Below are 20,807 nucleotides of genomic sequence, written 5' to 3' on the forward strand. Positions count from 1 at the left end.
CTACTACTACTACAACAACTACTACTACTACTACTACTACTTCTAATAAAAATAATAATAAAAAATAATAATAACAAACAAGTGAACAAAACCCAAAATAAAATCTGAATGAATGAATGAACCGAGATTTCACGGTGTGACGCCATTATGGGAGAAGGGTATTAGTGGAGGGGGGGGGGAGATTATAAGGATTGGGAGAGGGGGAGGGAGAGGGAGAGGAGAAAGGGGGAGCAAAATTACCTCCTGTGTATGTAATTACCGACAGGTTAAAAGGTAAGGGAAAGGGAAGGGAGACAGGTCTTGCACCCCTTTTGTAAAGGTATCACTTCTCCCCCCTCTCTCTCTCTTCAGTGTTACAGCCTTACGTTTGAGGGATTCAGTGAAGGGAGAGAGAGAGAGAGAGAGAGAGAGAGAGAGAGAGAGAGAGAGAGAGAGAGTAACCTATTTGTACCTATTCGTTTCTACTACGGAGGATGGAGTCTGCATCTGTCAAGCATTCGTCTCGCAGAAGATGCAGCCTCTGTCGTTGGTTCTCAAGTCTGTGAATCCATATTTAAATCTGTGAATCCCTACTGAAATCTGTGAATCCCTATTGAAATCTGTGAATCCATATTTAAATCTGAGTCTCTACTGAAATCTGTGCGTCACTATTTGAATCTGTGAATTCCTATTTAAATCTGTGAATCCCTATTAAAATTTGTTAATCTGTGTTCAAGTCTGTGAATTCTATTTTGAATCTGTGAATCACTAATTAAATCTCTGAATCCATGTTTAAATCGGTGAATCCTTCATTAAATCTCAATCCCTATTTTCATCTGTGAATCACTATTTAAATCCGTGAACCAATGATTAAATCTGTGAATCCCTTTATAAACTTGTGAATCCCTACTTAAATCTGTGAATCCCTAGTTAAACCTGTGAATCCCTATTTAAACCTGCGAATTCCTATTTAAATCTGTGAATCCTACCTAAAATCTGTGAACCCATACTTAAAGCTGTGAATCCCTACTTAAATCAATGAATCCTTACTGTAATCTGTGAATCCATATTTAAATCTGTGAATCCTTACTGAAATCTGTGAATCTATATCTAAATCTGTGAATCCCTATTCAGATCTGCGATTTTCTATTCAAACTTGTAACTGTCTTAGCTGTAATACCTATTTTCATATCCCTATTTACTTTTACTTACAGGCTGAAAGCTTTGTAAGTAAGTAAGCAAATCATTCTGTAAGTAATCCATTTATTAAGTAAGCATTTCATAAGCAAACACTTTCACCAACTATGCAAAAACGAGCAAGTAAATACAACTCATAAAGTGTTGGTAGAATTATAGCCCAGCCAAACGTTAGGGAGGTGCAAGTGTTTGTGTGTGCGTTTGTGTGTGTGAGAGAGAGAGAGAGAGAGAGAGAGAGAGAGAGAGAGAGAGAGAGAGAGAGAGAGAGTACAGTACTAAGATGGGTGTTCCCCGTGTATGAGAATCTGGTTGCTGGCCCGTGTATGCGACTTAATGATGGCATGCACGTATGGAATTCGTGGCCCCACCAACCTGGGCGGGTTGGTGGGCCAAAACACCGTGAAAAAAAACCGAAAATACTCTCTGACGGCCCCTGGAACGTGTCCGAGACGCCCCTGAAGCCGAGCGATGAATAAGAGAGGCGATGATGACCACCATCCCATTTCATCAAAGTCGAAACCACACCAACAGCAGCGGCAGCAGCTACTTACATCAAGCAAAAGTCGGTGTCCCTCCTCCGCCTGCTCCACGAGTCATGTGTGTGTGTAAAAAGGCTCCCTCCTCTCCTCCTCCGGCGGGCTAGACTACTTAAGATACTCCAAAGGACACGGATCGCACTAAAGGGGCCCCACAGATTACCTATTAACTCACAGCCATTGGCAAAGAATATAGGAAAGGCACAGCGAGAGAACGGCCCCGCGCACAGCACTGCTATCTACTGTGTGCCTCCCGTGTCGCCAGGCCTCTCACCACGCCGTCGCAGTCCACTTGAATTCACTTCCGTACGATTTCGTCCTCCTGTTATTTCGCCTCTGGGGGCCGCCCCCTGACCCCCACCCGGGCCTTCTTACCCGCATCGACACCCTGCTTAATCGTGCATTCGTTTTCGCGGCGCTAGGCCGATGCATCGATCGACGGAGGGCGAAATCGACGATTTTTTCCGATCCGGATCGAACGAAAAGGCAGCGACGATTCTCAAATCCGCGCCAAACTCTCCTCCTTCCAGAGCGAGCGCATGCAAGCGGGCTGGCCAATCGGGGACGGCTTTACAGCTCGGCGACCAATGGGGGTAGGGCTTACAGGATGCTTAGAGGGCCCCGTGTAGATCAATACAGCCGGCAACGCGCGCAGGCTACTATCCAACAGCGCGCCAAGAATTTGATTACCATTGATCAAGTGAAAATAACGATTGAACAATGCACGGAGGGCGTCGTTACTATAGATGTAGTGGCTCGGACGGGCGCGAAGAGGGCGCAGAGGACCTGGGAACTTAATTAACACCACCAAGACGCCCTCAGGAAGAAGATGAGAAGAAGAAGAAGAATAATCTTCTTCTCTCGCCAATTAATAGAGAGTTCCGGGAAAAGAAAAATATCCGCCGCCAGTATACGAGTTCGAAAAATGGCCTCATTCTCGAAAGTGTCCCTACGAGGAGAGGAAGAGGCCCTCCTCGAGGTCTTTACGGTATAATTAGTAAACAATGAGAGTCGAATTATCATGAGGAAGTCCCCTCCCGCCTCCTGGATTGTATAGAGAGAGAGAGAGAGAGAGAGAGAGAGAGAGAGAGAGAGAGAGAGAGAGAGAGAGAGAGCCATCACACTCACGACGGAAATTGGGTCAGGGCAATCAATAATACGGGCGGTGTGGTACACACTCTCACACACAGACAGACAAACAGACACACACAAACACACACACGCATATACTGGCTACGACGACGTCCGGTCATCCAAGAAGAAATGACGACTCTCTCTCTCTCTCTCTCTCTCTCTCTCTCTCTCTCTCTCTCTCTCTCTCTCTCTCTCCTAAAAATAGCAAACTTGTCGACGACCACGGACGAAAGGATTCTCATTTACGAGACCAATGGCGCTTCGAGAGATTTCGAGCCCGACGCTATGACGTGCATAAATGAGATTTCTTCTCTCTCTCTCTCTCTCTCTCTCTCTCTCTCTCTCTCTCTCTCTCTCTCTCTCATTTACGAGATCTGACGGTGAGGAGATTTTAATTGGTGAATATTAGGACAGAACGAGAATTATGAGATTTGTCCTCTCTCTCTCACACACACTCGTACCTGTCCAAAAAGGTCAGTGACCCAGCCAGGCGTACTGTCCCCCAATATGACCACTAGTGCCAAAACTGCATACTAAAGGCGGCCCCCCCTCCCCAAATTCCCTCCTCTCCCAGTGACAAAGAAGTGTGATATCCCATCAGACTAAACATTTAATCACACTAAATATCTAGTGTGTCTTTTTCATATGCCCACGGTGGTCCATAGGTAAGTCAAATAGTGATTCTCATACTTCAAATATGGTATGACCTTCGCTTTTGCGCTGCCTAAATTTCCTTATTTAAATTTTTATTCATCAAATATTTATATCAAATTTAAATAAGGCTCTATTGACCAATATTTATCTGGAAGACATTGTGACCATATCACAATAATTATCAGAGAAATGTTTATGAAATTTATTTCTTAAACAGACTTTATATATTTTTAGGTATGTAAAATGGTGGATTTTATTTCTAACTAAACATTCAGGTATATTCCTTTCTTTCAATAACCATATATTTATAATAGAACTTAGTTTACTGTTTATATATTTATAATGTAGCTTATTTTACAGTTTATATATTTACAATATAACTTCATTTACTGTTTATGTATGTATGATATAGCTTAGGTTACCGTTCGTTCTTTTTCTTGTGAAAACTGAAAAATCGTTAGACATAACCGTAAGTGAAATACAGTTCTTATATTAACAAAAATGTCCCGAAATTATTTCCAACAAAGTTATGTTAATTGCAATTTTCTTTCGGTTATATACCACATGAGTGTCTGAACCCCCCACTCATTCCCACCAACACAGGATGACAACCGTTTCCTTCTTCAGTGGCGAAACTGAACACCAGGGAGAGAAATCTCTTGCACCACTGTACACGCAAAGTGTGAAATGTTTATCTAGTGATAAACAGGAATGGGAGATTAAAATCTCTTCCCCTCCCCCAGGGCTAATTAGGGAACGTCTGAGAGAGAGAGAGAGAGAGAGAGAGAGAGAGAGAGAGAGAGAGAGAGAGAGAGAGAGAGAGAGAGAGGTTTATGTCTCTTTTAGACAGGCAGATTATACACGGGAATTAATGATAGCAAAGCGTAACATATTAAGAGACAAAGGTGTATCAGGTATAAGGTGTACCATGTACCTGTATAAGGTGTATCATGTATAAGGTGTATCAGGTACAAGGTGTATCAGGTATATCATTACTTGCCTTTAAAAGTAAACCACAAATATGTTGAATAAATGAACTGCTCTAAAAATTGGAAAAGTTGTGTCATTCTTAAGTACTGTACAACTCCATTCAAATCCATATCTCTTTACTGAAAAGCTATAATTTCAATTGACAGGGTAGCAAGTAATGGCCTTTTTTATACTAAGAAACGAAAAAAAGGCTATTGCAATAATTTACAATTTTGCAACTGAAAAGGAAAGTTTTACGCCTTGAAATATACCTAAGGCTGAAGATGATGTTCAGGTCTTACCTAGAGAAAATAAATGAATAAATGAAATGAATAAACAGATAAATAAACAATATAGAAGGTATATTTTCCTTCTATATTGTTTATTTATCTGTTTATTCATTTCATTTATTCACTTGACAAACTGTCAGAAGTTAAATTTGTCCTCTCCATTTTCTAACAATGATGATGCACTATAATGTTACCTATGGGACATTTTGAAATTAAACTCTACATCTGTCATTGAATTCTGACGATATGCACACCTTCATGTACCAAATATTTCTGTACAGGTATATAATACCATCTTCCATGTTTTCTCTGTCAAAAACTGACATTAAAAAAGAAATAACTCTTATAATACGTACTCCACACTAAGCAAAACCCACTTTTGGTACAAATGACAACTGTGGTACCATTTACGTCAGAAGTAGAACTGCCAACTTTCTGGCCAGGATATTCTCACTCCAAAAGGTGTGGGCCTTACGTAATGAAACACCTGTTGAGTCACCTTGATGGCAATCCGCTGTAATATAACAATTAAGAAGACACTGGAGGGTTTGCGAGGTGACTTAATGGATATAGCTCAAGTGAGTGTTTATCTATCAGCTGGATTGCCAAGATATTTTCGCTCTGGGGGTCCTATTGTGTTTTCGGTAAGTCGACTGTACTTTAGTCCTCTCTCTCTCTCTCTCTCTCTCTCTCTCTCTCTCTCTCTCTCTCTCTCTCTCTCTCTCTCTCTCTCTCTCAGGTGAAAATGTAAGATTAAACATTAAAATTCCTGAAAACTGGTGTTTTTGGGAAAACACAAAATTTCCAAAATTGCCAAGCTTTCTTCGACAATATAAAAAATACTACTACTACTACTACTACTACTACTACTACTACTACTACTACTACTACTACTAATAATAATAATAATAATAATAATAATAATAATAATAATAACAATAATAATAATAATAATAGGAAGATCCAACAAAATGATGATGTAATCTCCGTAACTCATCTTGTCCAAAACAAACACAAAACTTTCCAGACATCAAATCTGCAACGATAATAAGTTTCTGAGTTTCTTTCATCCACTTAAAGTTTTTTACTGATTTAAAACTCTCTCTCTCGTCGTTATATAATGTAGGCTACAAAAAGACCATTACGAATCAATTTAAATGCGGAAATTAAAACACCAGGTCTACGCCAGAGAGAGAGAGAGAGAGAGAGAGAGAGAGAGAGAGAGAGAGAGAGAGAGAGATGAAGAAGGTATATTTAAAATTAAAGGCCAGTTAAGGTTCTATGATCCGTGAGGTAAATACTTCAAAAAAAGGTGGGAGCTCTCTCTCTCTCTGACACCAAAAACAAACATAAACGAATTCAATAAAAAAAATCCCTAAGAACATACTTCGAGCTCCTATGCGATATAAAAAAACTGTATTTTACCCTTGAAACCTCTCTCTCTCTCTCTCTCTCTCTCTCTCTCTCTCTCTCTCTCTCTCTCTCTCTCTCTCTCTCTCTCTCAGACACACACCACAAACACTGGTATTGATTCCATAAACATCAGCCAAACCATATTTGCAGAAATCGCCCCCAACCAAAAAAACCCCACAAATTTCAATTCAATGTTGAGGGAAAACTTGGTTCCCTTATCTTCTCAAACTGGAAAATTTGGGAACATTATTTTTTCCTTCTTCTTCCTCTTCGCCTTCTTCTTCTTCTTCCTTCCAGATCAACAGGTAAAAGGGGACACTTGCTGTTTTGGCCCGGGTCGAACGTGACCCCCATGACAAAAGCCTATTTCAGTCTCTAGGTAGGCCTTCATTATGACTGGAATTTTTCGTGAGGGATGAGGAAGAATGTATTATGTATATATAGTATGTATGTACCATATATATGCATATACATATATATAATATATATATATATACATATATATATATATATATATATATATATATATATATATATATATATATATATATATATATATATACATATATTAAAGAAGCATTAACATTAAAAGTATTGTTATTATAAGTTATACGAGTCGATTAAGACAAGAAATAACCTATAATATCTTAAGAAATGTAATGCCAATATTACACCTTATTTTTGAAAGGGATATTCAAAGCACTGGCTATAAAAGTTAAGAAATGCAAAAATAATAAAGAAAGATATTAAACAATTTAGATGAGACCTTCCATGCTTTACTGTTAAATTATTTTATTACCTGTCATTGTCATTTTATTCTCTCTCTCTCTCTCTCCATAAAGATACTATATGTATTTGAGTCCTGATGCAAGCTAAATTACTTTATTACCTTTTACTGTCATTTTATTCTCTCTCTCTCTCTCTCTCTCCCTCTCGGGAACATGAAGATACCGTATGTATCTGGGTACTCAAGCAACTAAAATTGTTTTACCACCTTTCATTGTCATTTTATTCTCTCTCTCTCTCTCTCTCTCTCTCTCTCTCTCTCTCTCTCTCTCTCTCTCTCTCTCTCTCTCTCTCTCATAGGCACAAAAGCCTTCCCTGGCCAACAAAGAACATAACACTGCAAGGAATCCCAGACATAAAAAAAAAAATCTGATAAAAAGAAAACCCAGCACCACACGAACGCGAAGCACGGAAAAGTCGTTGGGTCGGCGCGCCTGCACGCACGCACGCATACACGACTACGCACGACTGTCGTGAAGACGATCTATGCATATATATACAGAAACACTTCCCTTCGCCAATGCGACAAATTCTGTCTTCCGCACTTCGCGAGGTGCATAAATAATAGAGAGAGAGAGAGAGAGAGAGAGAGAGAGAGAGAGAGAGAGAGAGAGAGAGAGAGAGAGAGAGAGAGACTGATAACAACAGAGAAGAAGAAGAGAGAAGAAGAATCCTGCTTTAGGATAGCTTACTGATAAGAGAGAAGAGAAGAAGAAGAAGAAGAAGCCTTTTTAAAACAACAGAAGAAGAAGAAGAAGAAGAAGAAGAAGGATAGCTTACAACAACAGAGAAGACTGGAGAGAGAGAGAGAGACTTCAAAATAGCTTACTGATAACAACAAAGAAAGATTGAGATTGAGAGAGAGAGAGAGAGAGAGAGAGAGTAAATTATAGCCATTTTTTATTGATAACAACAAAAAGAATCCTACTTTAGAATAGCTTAAAACAAAAGAAAAGATTAGAGAGAGAGAGAGAGAGAGAGAGAGAGAGAGAGAGAGAGAGAGAGAGAGAACCATTAGTCCTAACTGAGCCACACAGACGGTCTGATTCGGACAAGGGTGGCTAATTATGTGACGGACATGACACTGCTTGAGAACAGAGTTTGGGATAATGAAACATGGTTTAAAATTTTGGGGGGACAATGTCACACTTTGGGTGATTTCAAATATGAGGAATAGTCAGGAATTAATTTCTATTCATAATCAGAAGAATTCATACAAATGATTTCCGTAACAACTTCGGTACTTTTTTTTTTTTTTAAATTATATTTTTGGCTTCAGATTCCAAAATTGTTGACTTCAGTTTGCCATACCTGTATTCAACACCTAGCCGGTTCAGACTGCGCTGCAGAATTATCAACACTCACAAATAATTAATTGTGATATTTCATATTTTTATAGGTTTATAATTGATGCAGACAAGCAGAGTTCAGATTAAATTTTATAATCCACTACTGCACTGAAAGAACAAAACAATCTAAATTATAATAAAAAAACTAAAAATTAAAAAAAACAAAACTAAAAATATTAAAACATATTTTGCCTTAAATTCTCTTGAATAATCACGTAAGGTAGCCATCTCTAAAATTCTTTAATAAACGGTAGATCTTTTCATAAGTGAAACGATCTCGCGTTGGTTTAAAAAAAAAACGACGGAAATAAAAATATTTAGTTATTTTTGGACATAAACAAAACAGCTGATAATAATTATCTGTCAATGATTTCGTCTCTTCCCTAAAAGTACTGCTCTGGACTCTTTGGTCAAACTTTCGACTTTTCTTTATATTTCATCTTTGATCGAATCTTTTTCGCCTAGTTTAACCTAGTTTAACCTGGGGAAAGGACCCACTCAACTTACGATTCCGTTAAGCATAAAATTAATATTGAAGGTATTGGTGATATCATCTGTTTTTTAAAGCAAACATCAATGTTCACTCATCATAGTTTGGTTAAGCAAAAGTTTAAAATGGAAAGTATAAATATATATACTTAAAACAATACAACTGTGAAAGACAGTTAACACAATGATATAAAAACCTTTTTTGATATAAAAATCTTTTTTGATTTAAGTTTATACATGTGATGTTATTTTCAGCTTTTTTTTTAATTACGCACAAAATAAAAACCCCAAACCAAGCGCAGCCTGCAACAAGGCTGACCTTGAACGCAACTCGCCAACAGAGATAAGAGAAGCACTCATTGCAACAACATATCACGGAAGAACAAAACGAGACACCTGATATGAAACATAAAGGTCCACCAATGTTCAACTGAGTCACCTTCCTTTTAAACCAAACTTATTTCCTATATGAATTTGAAGACTGTAGCCAATGATTAAATTTTTAATGAAGAATCGCAGTGCGTATGGACGATAACAAATTGGTCTATCTGTCTTGACCACAGGAGACATACACACACACACATATATATGTGTGTGTGTGTGTGTATGTATTGAAATCCATCACATGATGGCCTTCTGTAACCAAATATGAAAAAGATTTATGAAAACCCAGTCCTATTTTCAGAGGGAGTGGTCCCTCACCAGAATAAAATTAAAAATCCTTTATGTTTCCTTTGACTGAAAACAGCGGAGATGATCTGTAGGAGAAATAAAAATTTAAAAAACGCGAAAAGAAGGACGAGGCACAAACTTAGACCAGAGAAGCTCGCTTGATCCTGAGGCTCAGGTGAGCCGGAAACTTTGAAAGAACGAAATGACTGCACAGAGTAAGGACTCAGAGAATACATAAAAGAAACATAAATGTAAACTATCTGGTACACAGAAAACATAACCTTTTCTCTAAGGCTGCACCCACACTACAGTAAAACATGTCATAGACACATTTAGGAAATTTATTGCCAAGGTGTTAAAAAAAATGTTGCTAACATGTCACACACATGTTACTAACATGTCACAAACATGTAGCTAACATGTCATATACATGTTGATGACATGTCACAAACATATTACTACCATGTCACAAAGTGCCAATATGTCAAATACATGTTTATAACATGTCACAGACATACCGACAGCATGTCACAGACATGTAGCTAACATGCCACAAACATGTTGCCAGTATGTCACATACATGTTGCTAACATGTTACAAACATGTTTCAAACATATTACAAACATGTTGCCAACATGTCACAAACATATTGCTAACATCACACACAGGTTGCAGACAAGTCAGTAACTCGTATTCGTCTTGTTCGTGAAATGTATGTGACAAGTTGCTAGCATGCTTAACGACATGTTTTACTGTAGAGCAGACACAAACCCTAATGCTGCATAGCGTTTGTACATAATGTCATTCAGAAAAGACGACGCCTGACACGACTAGCATAAAAGAGACAGTACTTTTGGGAAGCATTACTGATGTCTTTGGGGAAGTGCTCCTCATGTTGTTTGAGTTCGCGAAACAGTCGCTCATTCTGTCTCCGTTAATTTTAGACCCTGAAGCTCTTAAATCTTTGGTGTCCTTGGGGAGAGTGGTAAAATAAAAGACATTTATATATATATATATATATATATATATATATATATATATATATATATATATATATATATATATATATATATATATATATATATATATATATTCTCATCAAAAGAAATTCAAAATCACACTGGGAGGAATGCATGACGTACAAACCACAAATACATATTCATAAATACAGCGCATTTTGAATCGAATGTACTGTATGCATATACAGACGACACTGAAAAGTATGTATACAAACCTAAAAAAACAATCAAATGAAGTTTCTCTAAACATCCCCCAAAAACAAAACAAACAAAAAACAAACACGCTTGAGCAAAGCAACCGGAAGATAAGGAAAATTTTAGGCGTGCAATGAGAGGAGGAGGAGGAGGAGGAGGAGGAGGAGGAGGAGGAGGAGGAGGAGGAGGAGGGAGGAGGGGAGGGGAGGGGGGAGGGGAGGGGAGGGGGGAGGGGAGGAGGAGGAGGAGGAGGAGGAGGAGGAGGAGGAGGAGGAGGAGGAGGGGAGGAGGGAGGAGGAGGAGGGGAGGAGGAGGAGGAGGAGGAGGAGGACTGTGTACACACAAACACATACACATACACATTCCGACAACGCTAGATTCCAGTCCGGAGCGAGAAGAAGATGAAGAAGAAGAGAAGAAGAAGAAGAAGAAGAAGAAGAAGAAGAAGAAGAAGAAGAAGAAGAAGAAGAAGAAGAGCAATAAAGTACCCACGGATCGTTAACGAAGAAAACCCGAACAAAAGGACAAACAACACAGAAATTTACGCCCTCCTCCTCCTCCTCCCCTACCCTCCTCTTCTCCCCTACCCCTCCCTACCCATCAAAGTCGTTCCTAGGGGCATCCAGGGGGAACAGAGGAAGGGGAAGGGGAGGGGGAAAGAGTCAAAATGTCTCCCAGAAGAAGCATAAACATTAAAAACCTCGGACATTGTACCAGTGGAGGTTCCAGTATATGTCGTCCTCGAAAAGTCGTCCACATCTCAGGACAGAGTTGGTGTTAAGATTCATCTGGTACTAGATTCATCTAGGATTCATCTAGGGCTCTAGGAATATCTGAGGCTGGATTTCTATATAGTACGATTATTGAGTTCAGTTTAACTGTTTTTATGTTACAAACAGACCTGATTTCAGTTTGCTGTAATACGTCAATTTTGCTTGAAAATGTTCCCAAATTCCCAGTGTGTATGTGTGCATGTATGCATATGCACACACACAAATACACACACGCACACACACACACACACATATATATATATATATATATGTATTCATATATATATATATATATTATATATATAAATATAATATATACAAAAAGTATATATTTTATATATATATAAATAATATATATACAAAGATTTATATTTATATATATATATATATATCAATATATGTATTTATATATATAATATATATAAATATATTTATATTTTATACATACATACATATATATATATATATATATATATATATATATATATATATATATATATATATGTATGTATGTATGTATGATATATATTTTCACAAACATTTTAAGCCATAAATATTATTTAATGTTGTTCAATTTCATTCTATATGTTATATAGTATATGGTAAACAAAAGTACTTACTTATACCCAAGTGGATGGTTGTGTATAAACACTTATTAGAGAGAGAGAGAGAGAGAGAGAGAGAGAGAGAGAGAGAGAGAGCAGCAACAACAATCCAATTTCACGGAATTACCGGCACTAACTTCCTCTCCTCTGTGTCCCTATAACAATCATTTTCGACGCAGCTAAAAAAAAAAAAAATCTATAAAAAAGCAAAGCGGCTATTGTGTACCCTAAACAAAACTATCACAGACACATCAAAGCATCAGGATTTGACGAAGCAAAACTCCATCAATCAAGAATCAAAGACGGACGACATGACGGGATGATTTTTATATAACCAGCACAGCGCATACGGCGTTAATCATTGTGTTTTTAGGACCCCCAATCGGCCATAGATGTAAACACAGCAATATTCCAATTCACCCCCCTTTTTTTTATTCATTTTTTTTCCTCGTTAGCTTCATTTTTCGTCAACTGCACCAACCCGTGACCGAGCCTTCATGTAAACTAGATAAATATGTGAAAATATATTTGTTTATTTGTTAATTTGTTTGCCATTTTTATACAAGGTATTCGTATCATGAAAATGCAGTTTACATATTTATCGAACCCAGTACAGGGGTAGCACAGTCAGTGCACCTCCCACGGTGCACTGTACGCATTTCTTAATGAGTTCTTTGCGGCGCCCATTCGGTGAAAAATTATGGAATATACATTTTAGGCCAAACTTCAAGCGCTGGGTCCTATGAGGTCATTCAGCGCAGAAAGGGAAATTGAGAGAAAAAAAAGGTTTGAAAGATGTAACAGAAGGGAAATCTTTTTGCAACTGCTCAATGAAACAATTGTTAGAAGAGGGTGGAAAGTAAGATGTGAGAAAGAATATGAATGGAGGTAGAGTAAAAGGAATGGCCTATGAGACGCTGCAAAGAATATTATCAAGTCATGTCAGCAGTGCACCTGACGGCACTACCCTCCTACAGGAGAAGTGAAAAGTAATGGAAAAGCACAGAATATAATAACATCAAAACTATATACCATAACTTAAGGGCACAGACATTTACAAATACGTCAGGAATTTTGTTCTCATAATTCAGTGCATGGAAAAGAGAGAGACCTTATTGCTGAGTAAGTGTGGCTTTTAGCACTTCAGCAAATAAGGATCAGGATATCCTGCAAAACAAGCAGCACAAGAGTATCCTAGAGTCCTGCAAAGTCCTACGATTGGCCCAAAAGATCTGACTTGACAACCAAGATTATGAAAGATCTCAAATCAGTTATCATTTCTGGCAGCTGGCTAATTATAATGATCACTAAAAAAGAAAAATAAATAACTAGCTTGAGGGAGAAAAATAAATAACTAGCTTGAGAGAGAGAGAGAGAGAGAGAGAGAGAGAGAGAGAGAGAGAGAGAGAGAGAGAGATATTGTACTCATCATAATTCTTCTTGCTACGGTACCCTATCTTAACCTCATGATGCTTAAAGAGAGATCTTGCTACTATATCTGTGAGAGAGAGAGAGAGAGAGAGAGAGAGAGAGAGAGAGAGAGAGAGAGAGAGAGAGAGCTGCCCGGAAATCTAGCTATAACCCAATAACATTGAGGACCATGATATTGACGATGGAAAAAACATGTACATTCATCTTTAGAGAGAGAGAGAGAGACCAGGACGTCACACGCCGTACCGCGAAACAATGGCAGTGTTCCGCGGAGAGGAAGCAAAAATTTCGGCCATTTGTAGGAATAAGAAAAAAAAAAAAAAAAACGAACAGAATAAACAAAAGGCAAATCCCCATATGGCAACATTTCGGAACGTGTTCAGAACGGATCGAGAAATGAAGAAACGTGTCCAATATGCACACAAATAGGACCTTCTCTCTCTCTCTCTCTCTCTCTCTCTCTCTCTCTCTCTCTCTCTCTCTCTCCGAAAAGATTAATGCACGTGTTTATACTATTGTCAATATCATTATCCTCAGTGTTATTGGGTTTTAGTTAGATTTCTCTCTCTCTCTCTCTCTCTCTCTCTCTCTCTCTCTCTCTCTCTCTCTCTCTCTAGGATGGATTCCGTCGAGGGTAATAAACACATTTCTTTCTCTCGGGGTTTTATGGCGGTCAGTTATCATGCTGTCTTACTAGAGAGAGAGAGAGAGAGAGAGAGAGAGAGAGAGAGAGAGAGAGAGAGAGAGAGAGAGAGAGAGAGAAAGCATGGCTGCAACGAGTGGGACCATAGCAGCCATAAATATAACAGATGTCGAGGCTTGCGGTAAACTACAGAGAGAGAGAGAGAGAGAGAGAGAGAGAGAGAGAGAGAGAGAGAGAGAGAGAGAGAGAGAGATCCTAAATAAGATATCAAGATCGCGGAGAGTAATCTTAAATCTTGCATGCATCTAAAATGTCAGAAAATAAATTGAGAGAGAGAGAGAGACCCCGCTAACCATATGCGAATACACACCACAACAACAAATTCAGAAAGGCTGATACAACCCTCTCCCCTCCATCCCCCTTCCCCTTCCCCTTCTCTCTCTCTCTCTCTCTCTCTCTCTCTCTCTCTCTCTCTCTCCAACACTTTAATCTCCAACCGAACATTTTCTCTGGGCAGTTTCTGCATTGCAGCTTGAGGGAATGGTATAGGGGTGAACATAGGGAAAGGGAGACAGAAGGAGGGAGAGGGGGAGAGAGAGGGAGAGAGAAAGAGAGGGAGGGAGTGGTAGGGCCTAGCCTCAGTCTAGCAGACTAATGGCGTTGGTCTTACTTAAGTCAAATGGCATTCTTATGACGCAGACAAGTTCCTTATTTACTTAAGTGACAAAAGGAAGAACAAAACAGCAAATTTTGCTATTTATTAAATTTTTTTGTGGTGACTTTTAACAAATAACTCTACTGCAACATGGCTTCTAAGTTAAGCTTTCATTTGGACTTGTATTGTGCCAGTTTTCAAAGACCCAAGAAGTCCCAACCGTGGCTAGACTTACATCAAGTCTTATCTTGGTCTTGACAGTGGTCAGTAGACACAAGAGATTATTTAGAAAAGCCACCTCTTTTTAATTAGCCTTTGTAACTGTAGAAATGATTCAGTTCCCTTCCCCAACTAAACAAGATATGGAGAAAAGACACCATCAGTCTATTTCTACCTCTAGAAACCTAACACTGGTAACAATAATGGCAAAAACGAGTTACCTTAAACTCGACAAATTATATATAAGGGCACCTGCTCTTAATTAGCCTTTGTAACTGTTGAAATTATTCAGTTCCCTTCCCCAACTAAACCAGAACTGTGACAGAGAAACTATCAGCCTAATTCTACATACCTCAGTACCTCTAGAAACCTAACACTGGTAATAATATTGTCAACAACGAGCTACCTGCTTCAATTACAAGGTGGCTCACTCTGGGACTTCGGGTTTATCGAAAGAAAATTGACGAACTGAAGAAAATAATTTTATTTTTTAATCATGTATTCGGTACAAAGTACGTGGAAGAAGAAGAAGAAGAAGAAGAAGAAGAAGAAGAAGAAGAAGAAGAAGAAGAAGAAGAAGAAGAAGAAGAGAAGAGAGAGAGAGAGAGAGAGAGAGAGAGAGAGAGAGAGAGAGAGAGAGGGCACAGCATCCTTATTAAAAACAGCTGAAGGAGGTTTAACACTTCCAAAAAGCTATAATAATAATAATAATAATAATAATAATAATAATAATAATAATAATAAAAGTCTAGTTGACTTTAACATACACCATTTAAATAAACTATTAACCAAATTTTCAGTTATTTCATTACTGAAACCTAGAAAATCATCTATAAATTCCCCATTAACCAAGTCCCATCTCCTTAAACATATCTAATACAACTACGTAACCAATAATTAATAATTCCCTTACATATAAATGAAAAATCATCAATTATATAACATTCATCTACATATAAATATATGTCAAATGACGCACATCACGAACAGACGTCTAAAAATGGGGCTTCAGTATGTCGCAACTTAGTACTAACCAGACGTAACGGCTTTATAAAGAGACGGTTTATTGCCCAATGCGACGAAACGTAACATCAGGGAATCTGCATCTTGCATCTGAATGGTTTATCGAACACAATGGCCCCTGAGGTTATTTTAATGTGGTCTTAGGGAGGTCAGATGTAAAAATGTCGTTAAAAAAAGGTTCAAGAATCTTATACATCAGCTGGTGACCGTTTCCGTTTAATGTGGGCTTAAATAAGAGCCTAAAACCGGTTTACATTCGATGGGAGAGTCTAAAACCGGTTTATATTCGATGGGAGAGCCTAAAACTGCTTTACACCATTCAATGGTGAGTCTAAAAACCCGTTTACATTCGATGGGTGAGTCTAAAACCGGTTTACATTCGATGGGCGAGTCTAAAAGCAGTTTACAGCCAATGGGTGAGTCTAAAAAACCGTCTACATTTAATGGGTGAGTCTAAAACCGGTTTACATTCAATGGGTGAGTCTAAAACCGGTTTAAATTCATGTCAATCTTACTAACATCAAAATTAAGCCCTGGGTCTTTTTGGTAGGGGTTTTTTCTTACCCACAGATTAGTTTCCAACCCACAAACCCATCTAAACCCGAACAGGACCCAAACAGGACCCACTGTGGGTCAGGGTATGAGAAACACCACTTTCTGCACAAAACTTTCACGTAAGCCTAGGTTGAATATCTTAAAACACTTCATTACGTTTTTCGTAAAGTATCTCGTTAGTTTTATAATTGCCTTAAATATAGCATGATTTCTGTAAAAACTATAACAATTAGATAAATAAATAAGTTACATAAATAAATAAATAAATAACCAAAAACGAGATTTACCACCCAATAGGTCTAAGTTAAAAATCTTAAAACATTTGATTACTTTATTCGTAAAGTATCTCAGTAATTTTGCAAGCGAATAAAGTATTCTACAATATCTCTACAAAATATAACAACAGATAAATAAACTAGACTAAACTAAAATAAAATAAAATAAAATAAAACAAAAAAGAGATTTACCAACACAAAAAAAAAAAAAAAACTGAAGCTCCGTAACCTACCTCACTGGCTGCCGCTAGATGTCTCTCCAGCTGCAAGCGCTCTTTGGTCACCGTCCTTATGATCTGCTCGAGTTCTAAGGTGCTCTGGGCTCTAGTGATCTGTAAAAGGAAGGTCGAGGTGATTTTTATTACTGATCATGGAAAGAAAAGGGAAGAATGGAAATGATCACAAAATTATGATAGAGGGACAGGATGATGACAATCCCTGTGATCTGTTCAAGCTCAAAGGTGCGCTGGGCTCTAGTGATCAGTAAAAGGAGAATCGAGAAGATTTTTAATGATCAGGGAAATAAAAAAAAGACGGCAGATGATCACAAAACATGAAAAGTAAAAGAAATATATTGGTAAAGGTGATTGGTGTATTGTTACCGGACACTTTTCATACATTTTATCACATTATTTTTCTACAGATTTTTGCTAATTTTTCAAAGACCTTTACTGCAATTCTACCTTGGTTTTTAATCCGAAATCTCTCCATATATACCAAATTAAACCATTATCTTCAAATATATGTAACACAAATGTGTATAATTTTATACTGTGACAAAAGGTAATGGAAAAAAGATAAAAAAATGTGAATTAGCAAAATTAATAGATACGAAAACTAGGCCTAATTCCATGAAAAAGTGGGCTCATTGCACAGAAAAACCGCTCCAAAAAATTTCTCTTTCCAAATCTTGAAGCAAGAACCCAAAAATTAAACGAAATAAACCCTAAAAAAATAAACATAATACATGGGCCTACCTGATACATAGGCCTATGATCTGGAAAACTATTCAGAGAAAGCAACAAAGGCAAGAAATATATTAAAACAAACAAATTAAACAATTTGGTGACATCATAGCAAACTGCAGAGAGCTCAATTAAGGAAGTGCATACAAAACCCAGACTGAATATTTGTATAAAAAAATATATAAAAAATTATTCGTGTTAAGACGATTGCGCATACCGCAGACAGCAAGTGTCAATGTACTGCGTTGCATTTATTATACGGCAGAGTCTAGCCAGAGACCTCTCTCTATGCAGAGAGAGAGAGAGAGAGAGAGAGAGAGAGAGAGAGAGAGAGAGAGAGAGAGAGAGAGATTTTATGAAAGTTTGAGTAAATTCTCTCTCTCTCTCTCTCTCTCTCTCTCTCTCTCTCTCTCTCTCTCTCTCTCTCTCTCTCTCTCTCTCTCTCTCTCTCATCTCTCATTTTTCTCAAGTTCCCTTTTTATCATTTTTGCTATTTTAGGGTAATTTTGCATTACTTACTTCCTTCCTTCCTTCTCTCTCTCTCTCTCTCTCTCTCTCTCTCTCTCTCTCTCTCTCTCTCTCTCTCTCTCTCTCTCTCTCTCTTTTTTATAGCGTTAGTTGGTTTCAAAAAGCTTCACATTCAACCTACAGTCATTTTCCTTACTGTAATTTAAAATTTCTGACTGGCTATTCACTGTAATCTAACCATTACATATGTACCTCCTGTATTCACTGCAATCCTAATTATTATGTACCTCCTGTATTTAATGTAATTATAATCATTATATACCTCCTGTATTTACTGTAATCCTAATCATTATATATCTCAAGATCAACTCAAACTATTACATAACTGTAATATTTAAAAGTGACTCTCTTCAATTACAGTATAGTTGACGCTGTCGAGTTTCATAGAAAACGTAAATACAGAAAATGGAAGCAATTGATTACCTCTTGATACAGGACTATAAAATAACGCTACATTATAGTTGGTGTTATCTTCAAGCAAAAAAAATTATTCGTTAATTAATTTTACAAAGATTTTAAACCAAAAAACACATAAAACATCGCATATTCAACTCGTAACAAAGACAAATAACGGTCGAAAGACACTCTTTTGAAGATAAACTTCCATTTTACACCATTTCAAAAGGTTGCTTTAATTTTACTAAATCGATTTACAGACTTGTAACTGGTTCGTGTGTGTCTGTAACACATCTGTATCTACATTTAATAATTTAATAATGTGTTAGCTAATGCTGTAATGTTCGTTACCTTCCTAATATATTCATTACAATTCTGAAGCATGCTTACTGTTTCTCCAGCTATAATTTTGTTGTTTTCTTTCAAGTAACTCAATTTTCTAAAACGTCACTACAATAAACTGTTTACAGCTTTGCAACATACTTATATCGCCTCTAGATCTATATTTCCTTTGGGAAATCCATCAAATTCAATTTCAAAATGGTCATTTCCTTTCAACAATCTTCAGAAATGTTCAACTTCTCAAATTCTATGTCAAAATCTCTCTATTTCCTTCGAAAGCTTCCTCATATTCTGTCAAAATGGCCAATTACTTTCAGCAACCTTAAAAAATGTTCAACTTCATCAAATTCTATATCAATATGGCCATTTCCTTTTCAGCAACCTTCAAAAATGTTCAGCGTCCTCTAATTCTATGTCAAAATGGCCAGTAACTATCATCAATCTTCAAAAATGTTTAAATTCTCTAATTCTATGTCAAATCTATATATCTTTTTAAACTTGCTCAAATTCAGTCTAAAAATGGCCAATTCCTTTCGACAGTCTTCAGAAATGTTCACCTTCTCAAATTCTAAGTCAAAATGTCTCTATTTTCTTTTGAAACGTCCTCAAATTCACTTTTAAAATGGTAATTTCCTTCCAGCAACCTTCAGAAATTTCTCTATTTTTTGAAAGCTTCCTCAAATGTCACGGTGGACATTTCCTTCTAATCAAAATCTCCTCAAAACATCCACAAATTCTCTTTCTTTCAATCAACTTTGATCTTTGTTTCCTTGAAAAAAAATTCTATGTCAAAGGCAAATTCTGTCTTTGTTTCAGAAAACTTCCACAAATTCATTTCAAAGGCCATTTCAATCAACTTCAAAATTATCTTTGTTTCCTTGGAAAACTGATCTCTGTTTTCCTTTGTTTCCTTGGAAAACTTCCACAAATTCTATGTCAAAGGCCATTTCCTTTCAATCAACTTCAAAATTATCTTTGTTTCCTGGATCTCTGTTTTCCAATTTCAAAATTATCTCTGTTTCCTTGAAAACTTCCACAAATTCTATGTCAAAGGCCATTTCCTTTCAATCAACTTCAAAATTATCTTTGTTTCTATGTCAAAGGCCATTTGAAAACTTCAAAATGATCTTTGTTTCCACAAATTCTATGTCAAAGGCCATTTCCTTTCAACTTCAAATCAAAACTTCCACAAATTCTAAAAATCAACTGATCTTTGTTTCCTTTGAAATGTCAAAGGCCATTTCCTTTCAATCAACTTCAAAATTATCTTTGTTTCCTTGGAAAACTTCCACAAATTCTATGTCAAAGGCCATTTCCTTTCAATCAACTTCAAAATGATCTCTGTTTCCTTTGAAAACTTCCACAAATTCTATGTCAAAGGCCATTTCCTTTCAATCAACTTCAAAATTATCTCTGTTTCCTTGGAAATTATCTATCAAAGTTTTCTTTGTTTCCTTGAAAACCTCCACAAATTCTATGTCAATCAACTTCAAAATGATCTTTGTTTCAAAATTCTATGTCAAAGGCCATTTCCTTTCAATCAAAATTTTTGTTTCTTGGAAAACAAAATGAATCAACTCTGTTTTGTTTCCTTGGAAAACTTCCACAAATTCTATGTCAAAGGCCATTTCCTTTCAATCAACTTCAAAATGATCTTTGTTTCCTTGGAAAACTTCCACAAATTCTATGTCAAAGGCCATTTCCTTTCAATCAAC

The 20,807-nt window shown here is 37.1% G+C and overlaps 1 protein-coding gene across 1 annotated transcript in view; it reads right to left on the reverse strand.

Moving 5' to 3' along the window:
- Positions 1-20,807, reverse strand: part of LOC136853579 (uncharacterized) — a 359,829-nt gene that overhangs the window by 294,221 nt on the left and 44,801 nt on the right. The window contains 1 exon segment of the mRNA XM_067129318.1: positions 17,095-17,193. Coding sequence (XP_066985419.1) covers positions 17,095-17,193 — 99 coding nt within the window.

The sequence above is a fragment of the Macrobrachium rosenbergii genome, chromosome 27, assembly GCF_040412425.1.
Source record: "Macrobrachium rosenbergii isolate ZJJX-2024 chromosome 27, ASM4041242v1, whole genome shotgun sequence".
NCBI classification, from domain to species: Eukaryota; Metazoa; Arthropoda; class Malacostraca; order Decapoda; family Palaemonidae; genus Macrobrachium; species Macrobrachium rosenbergii.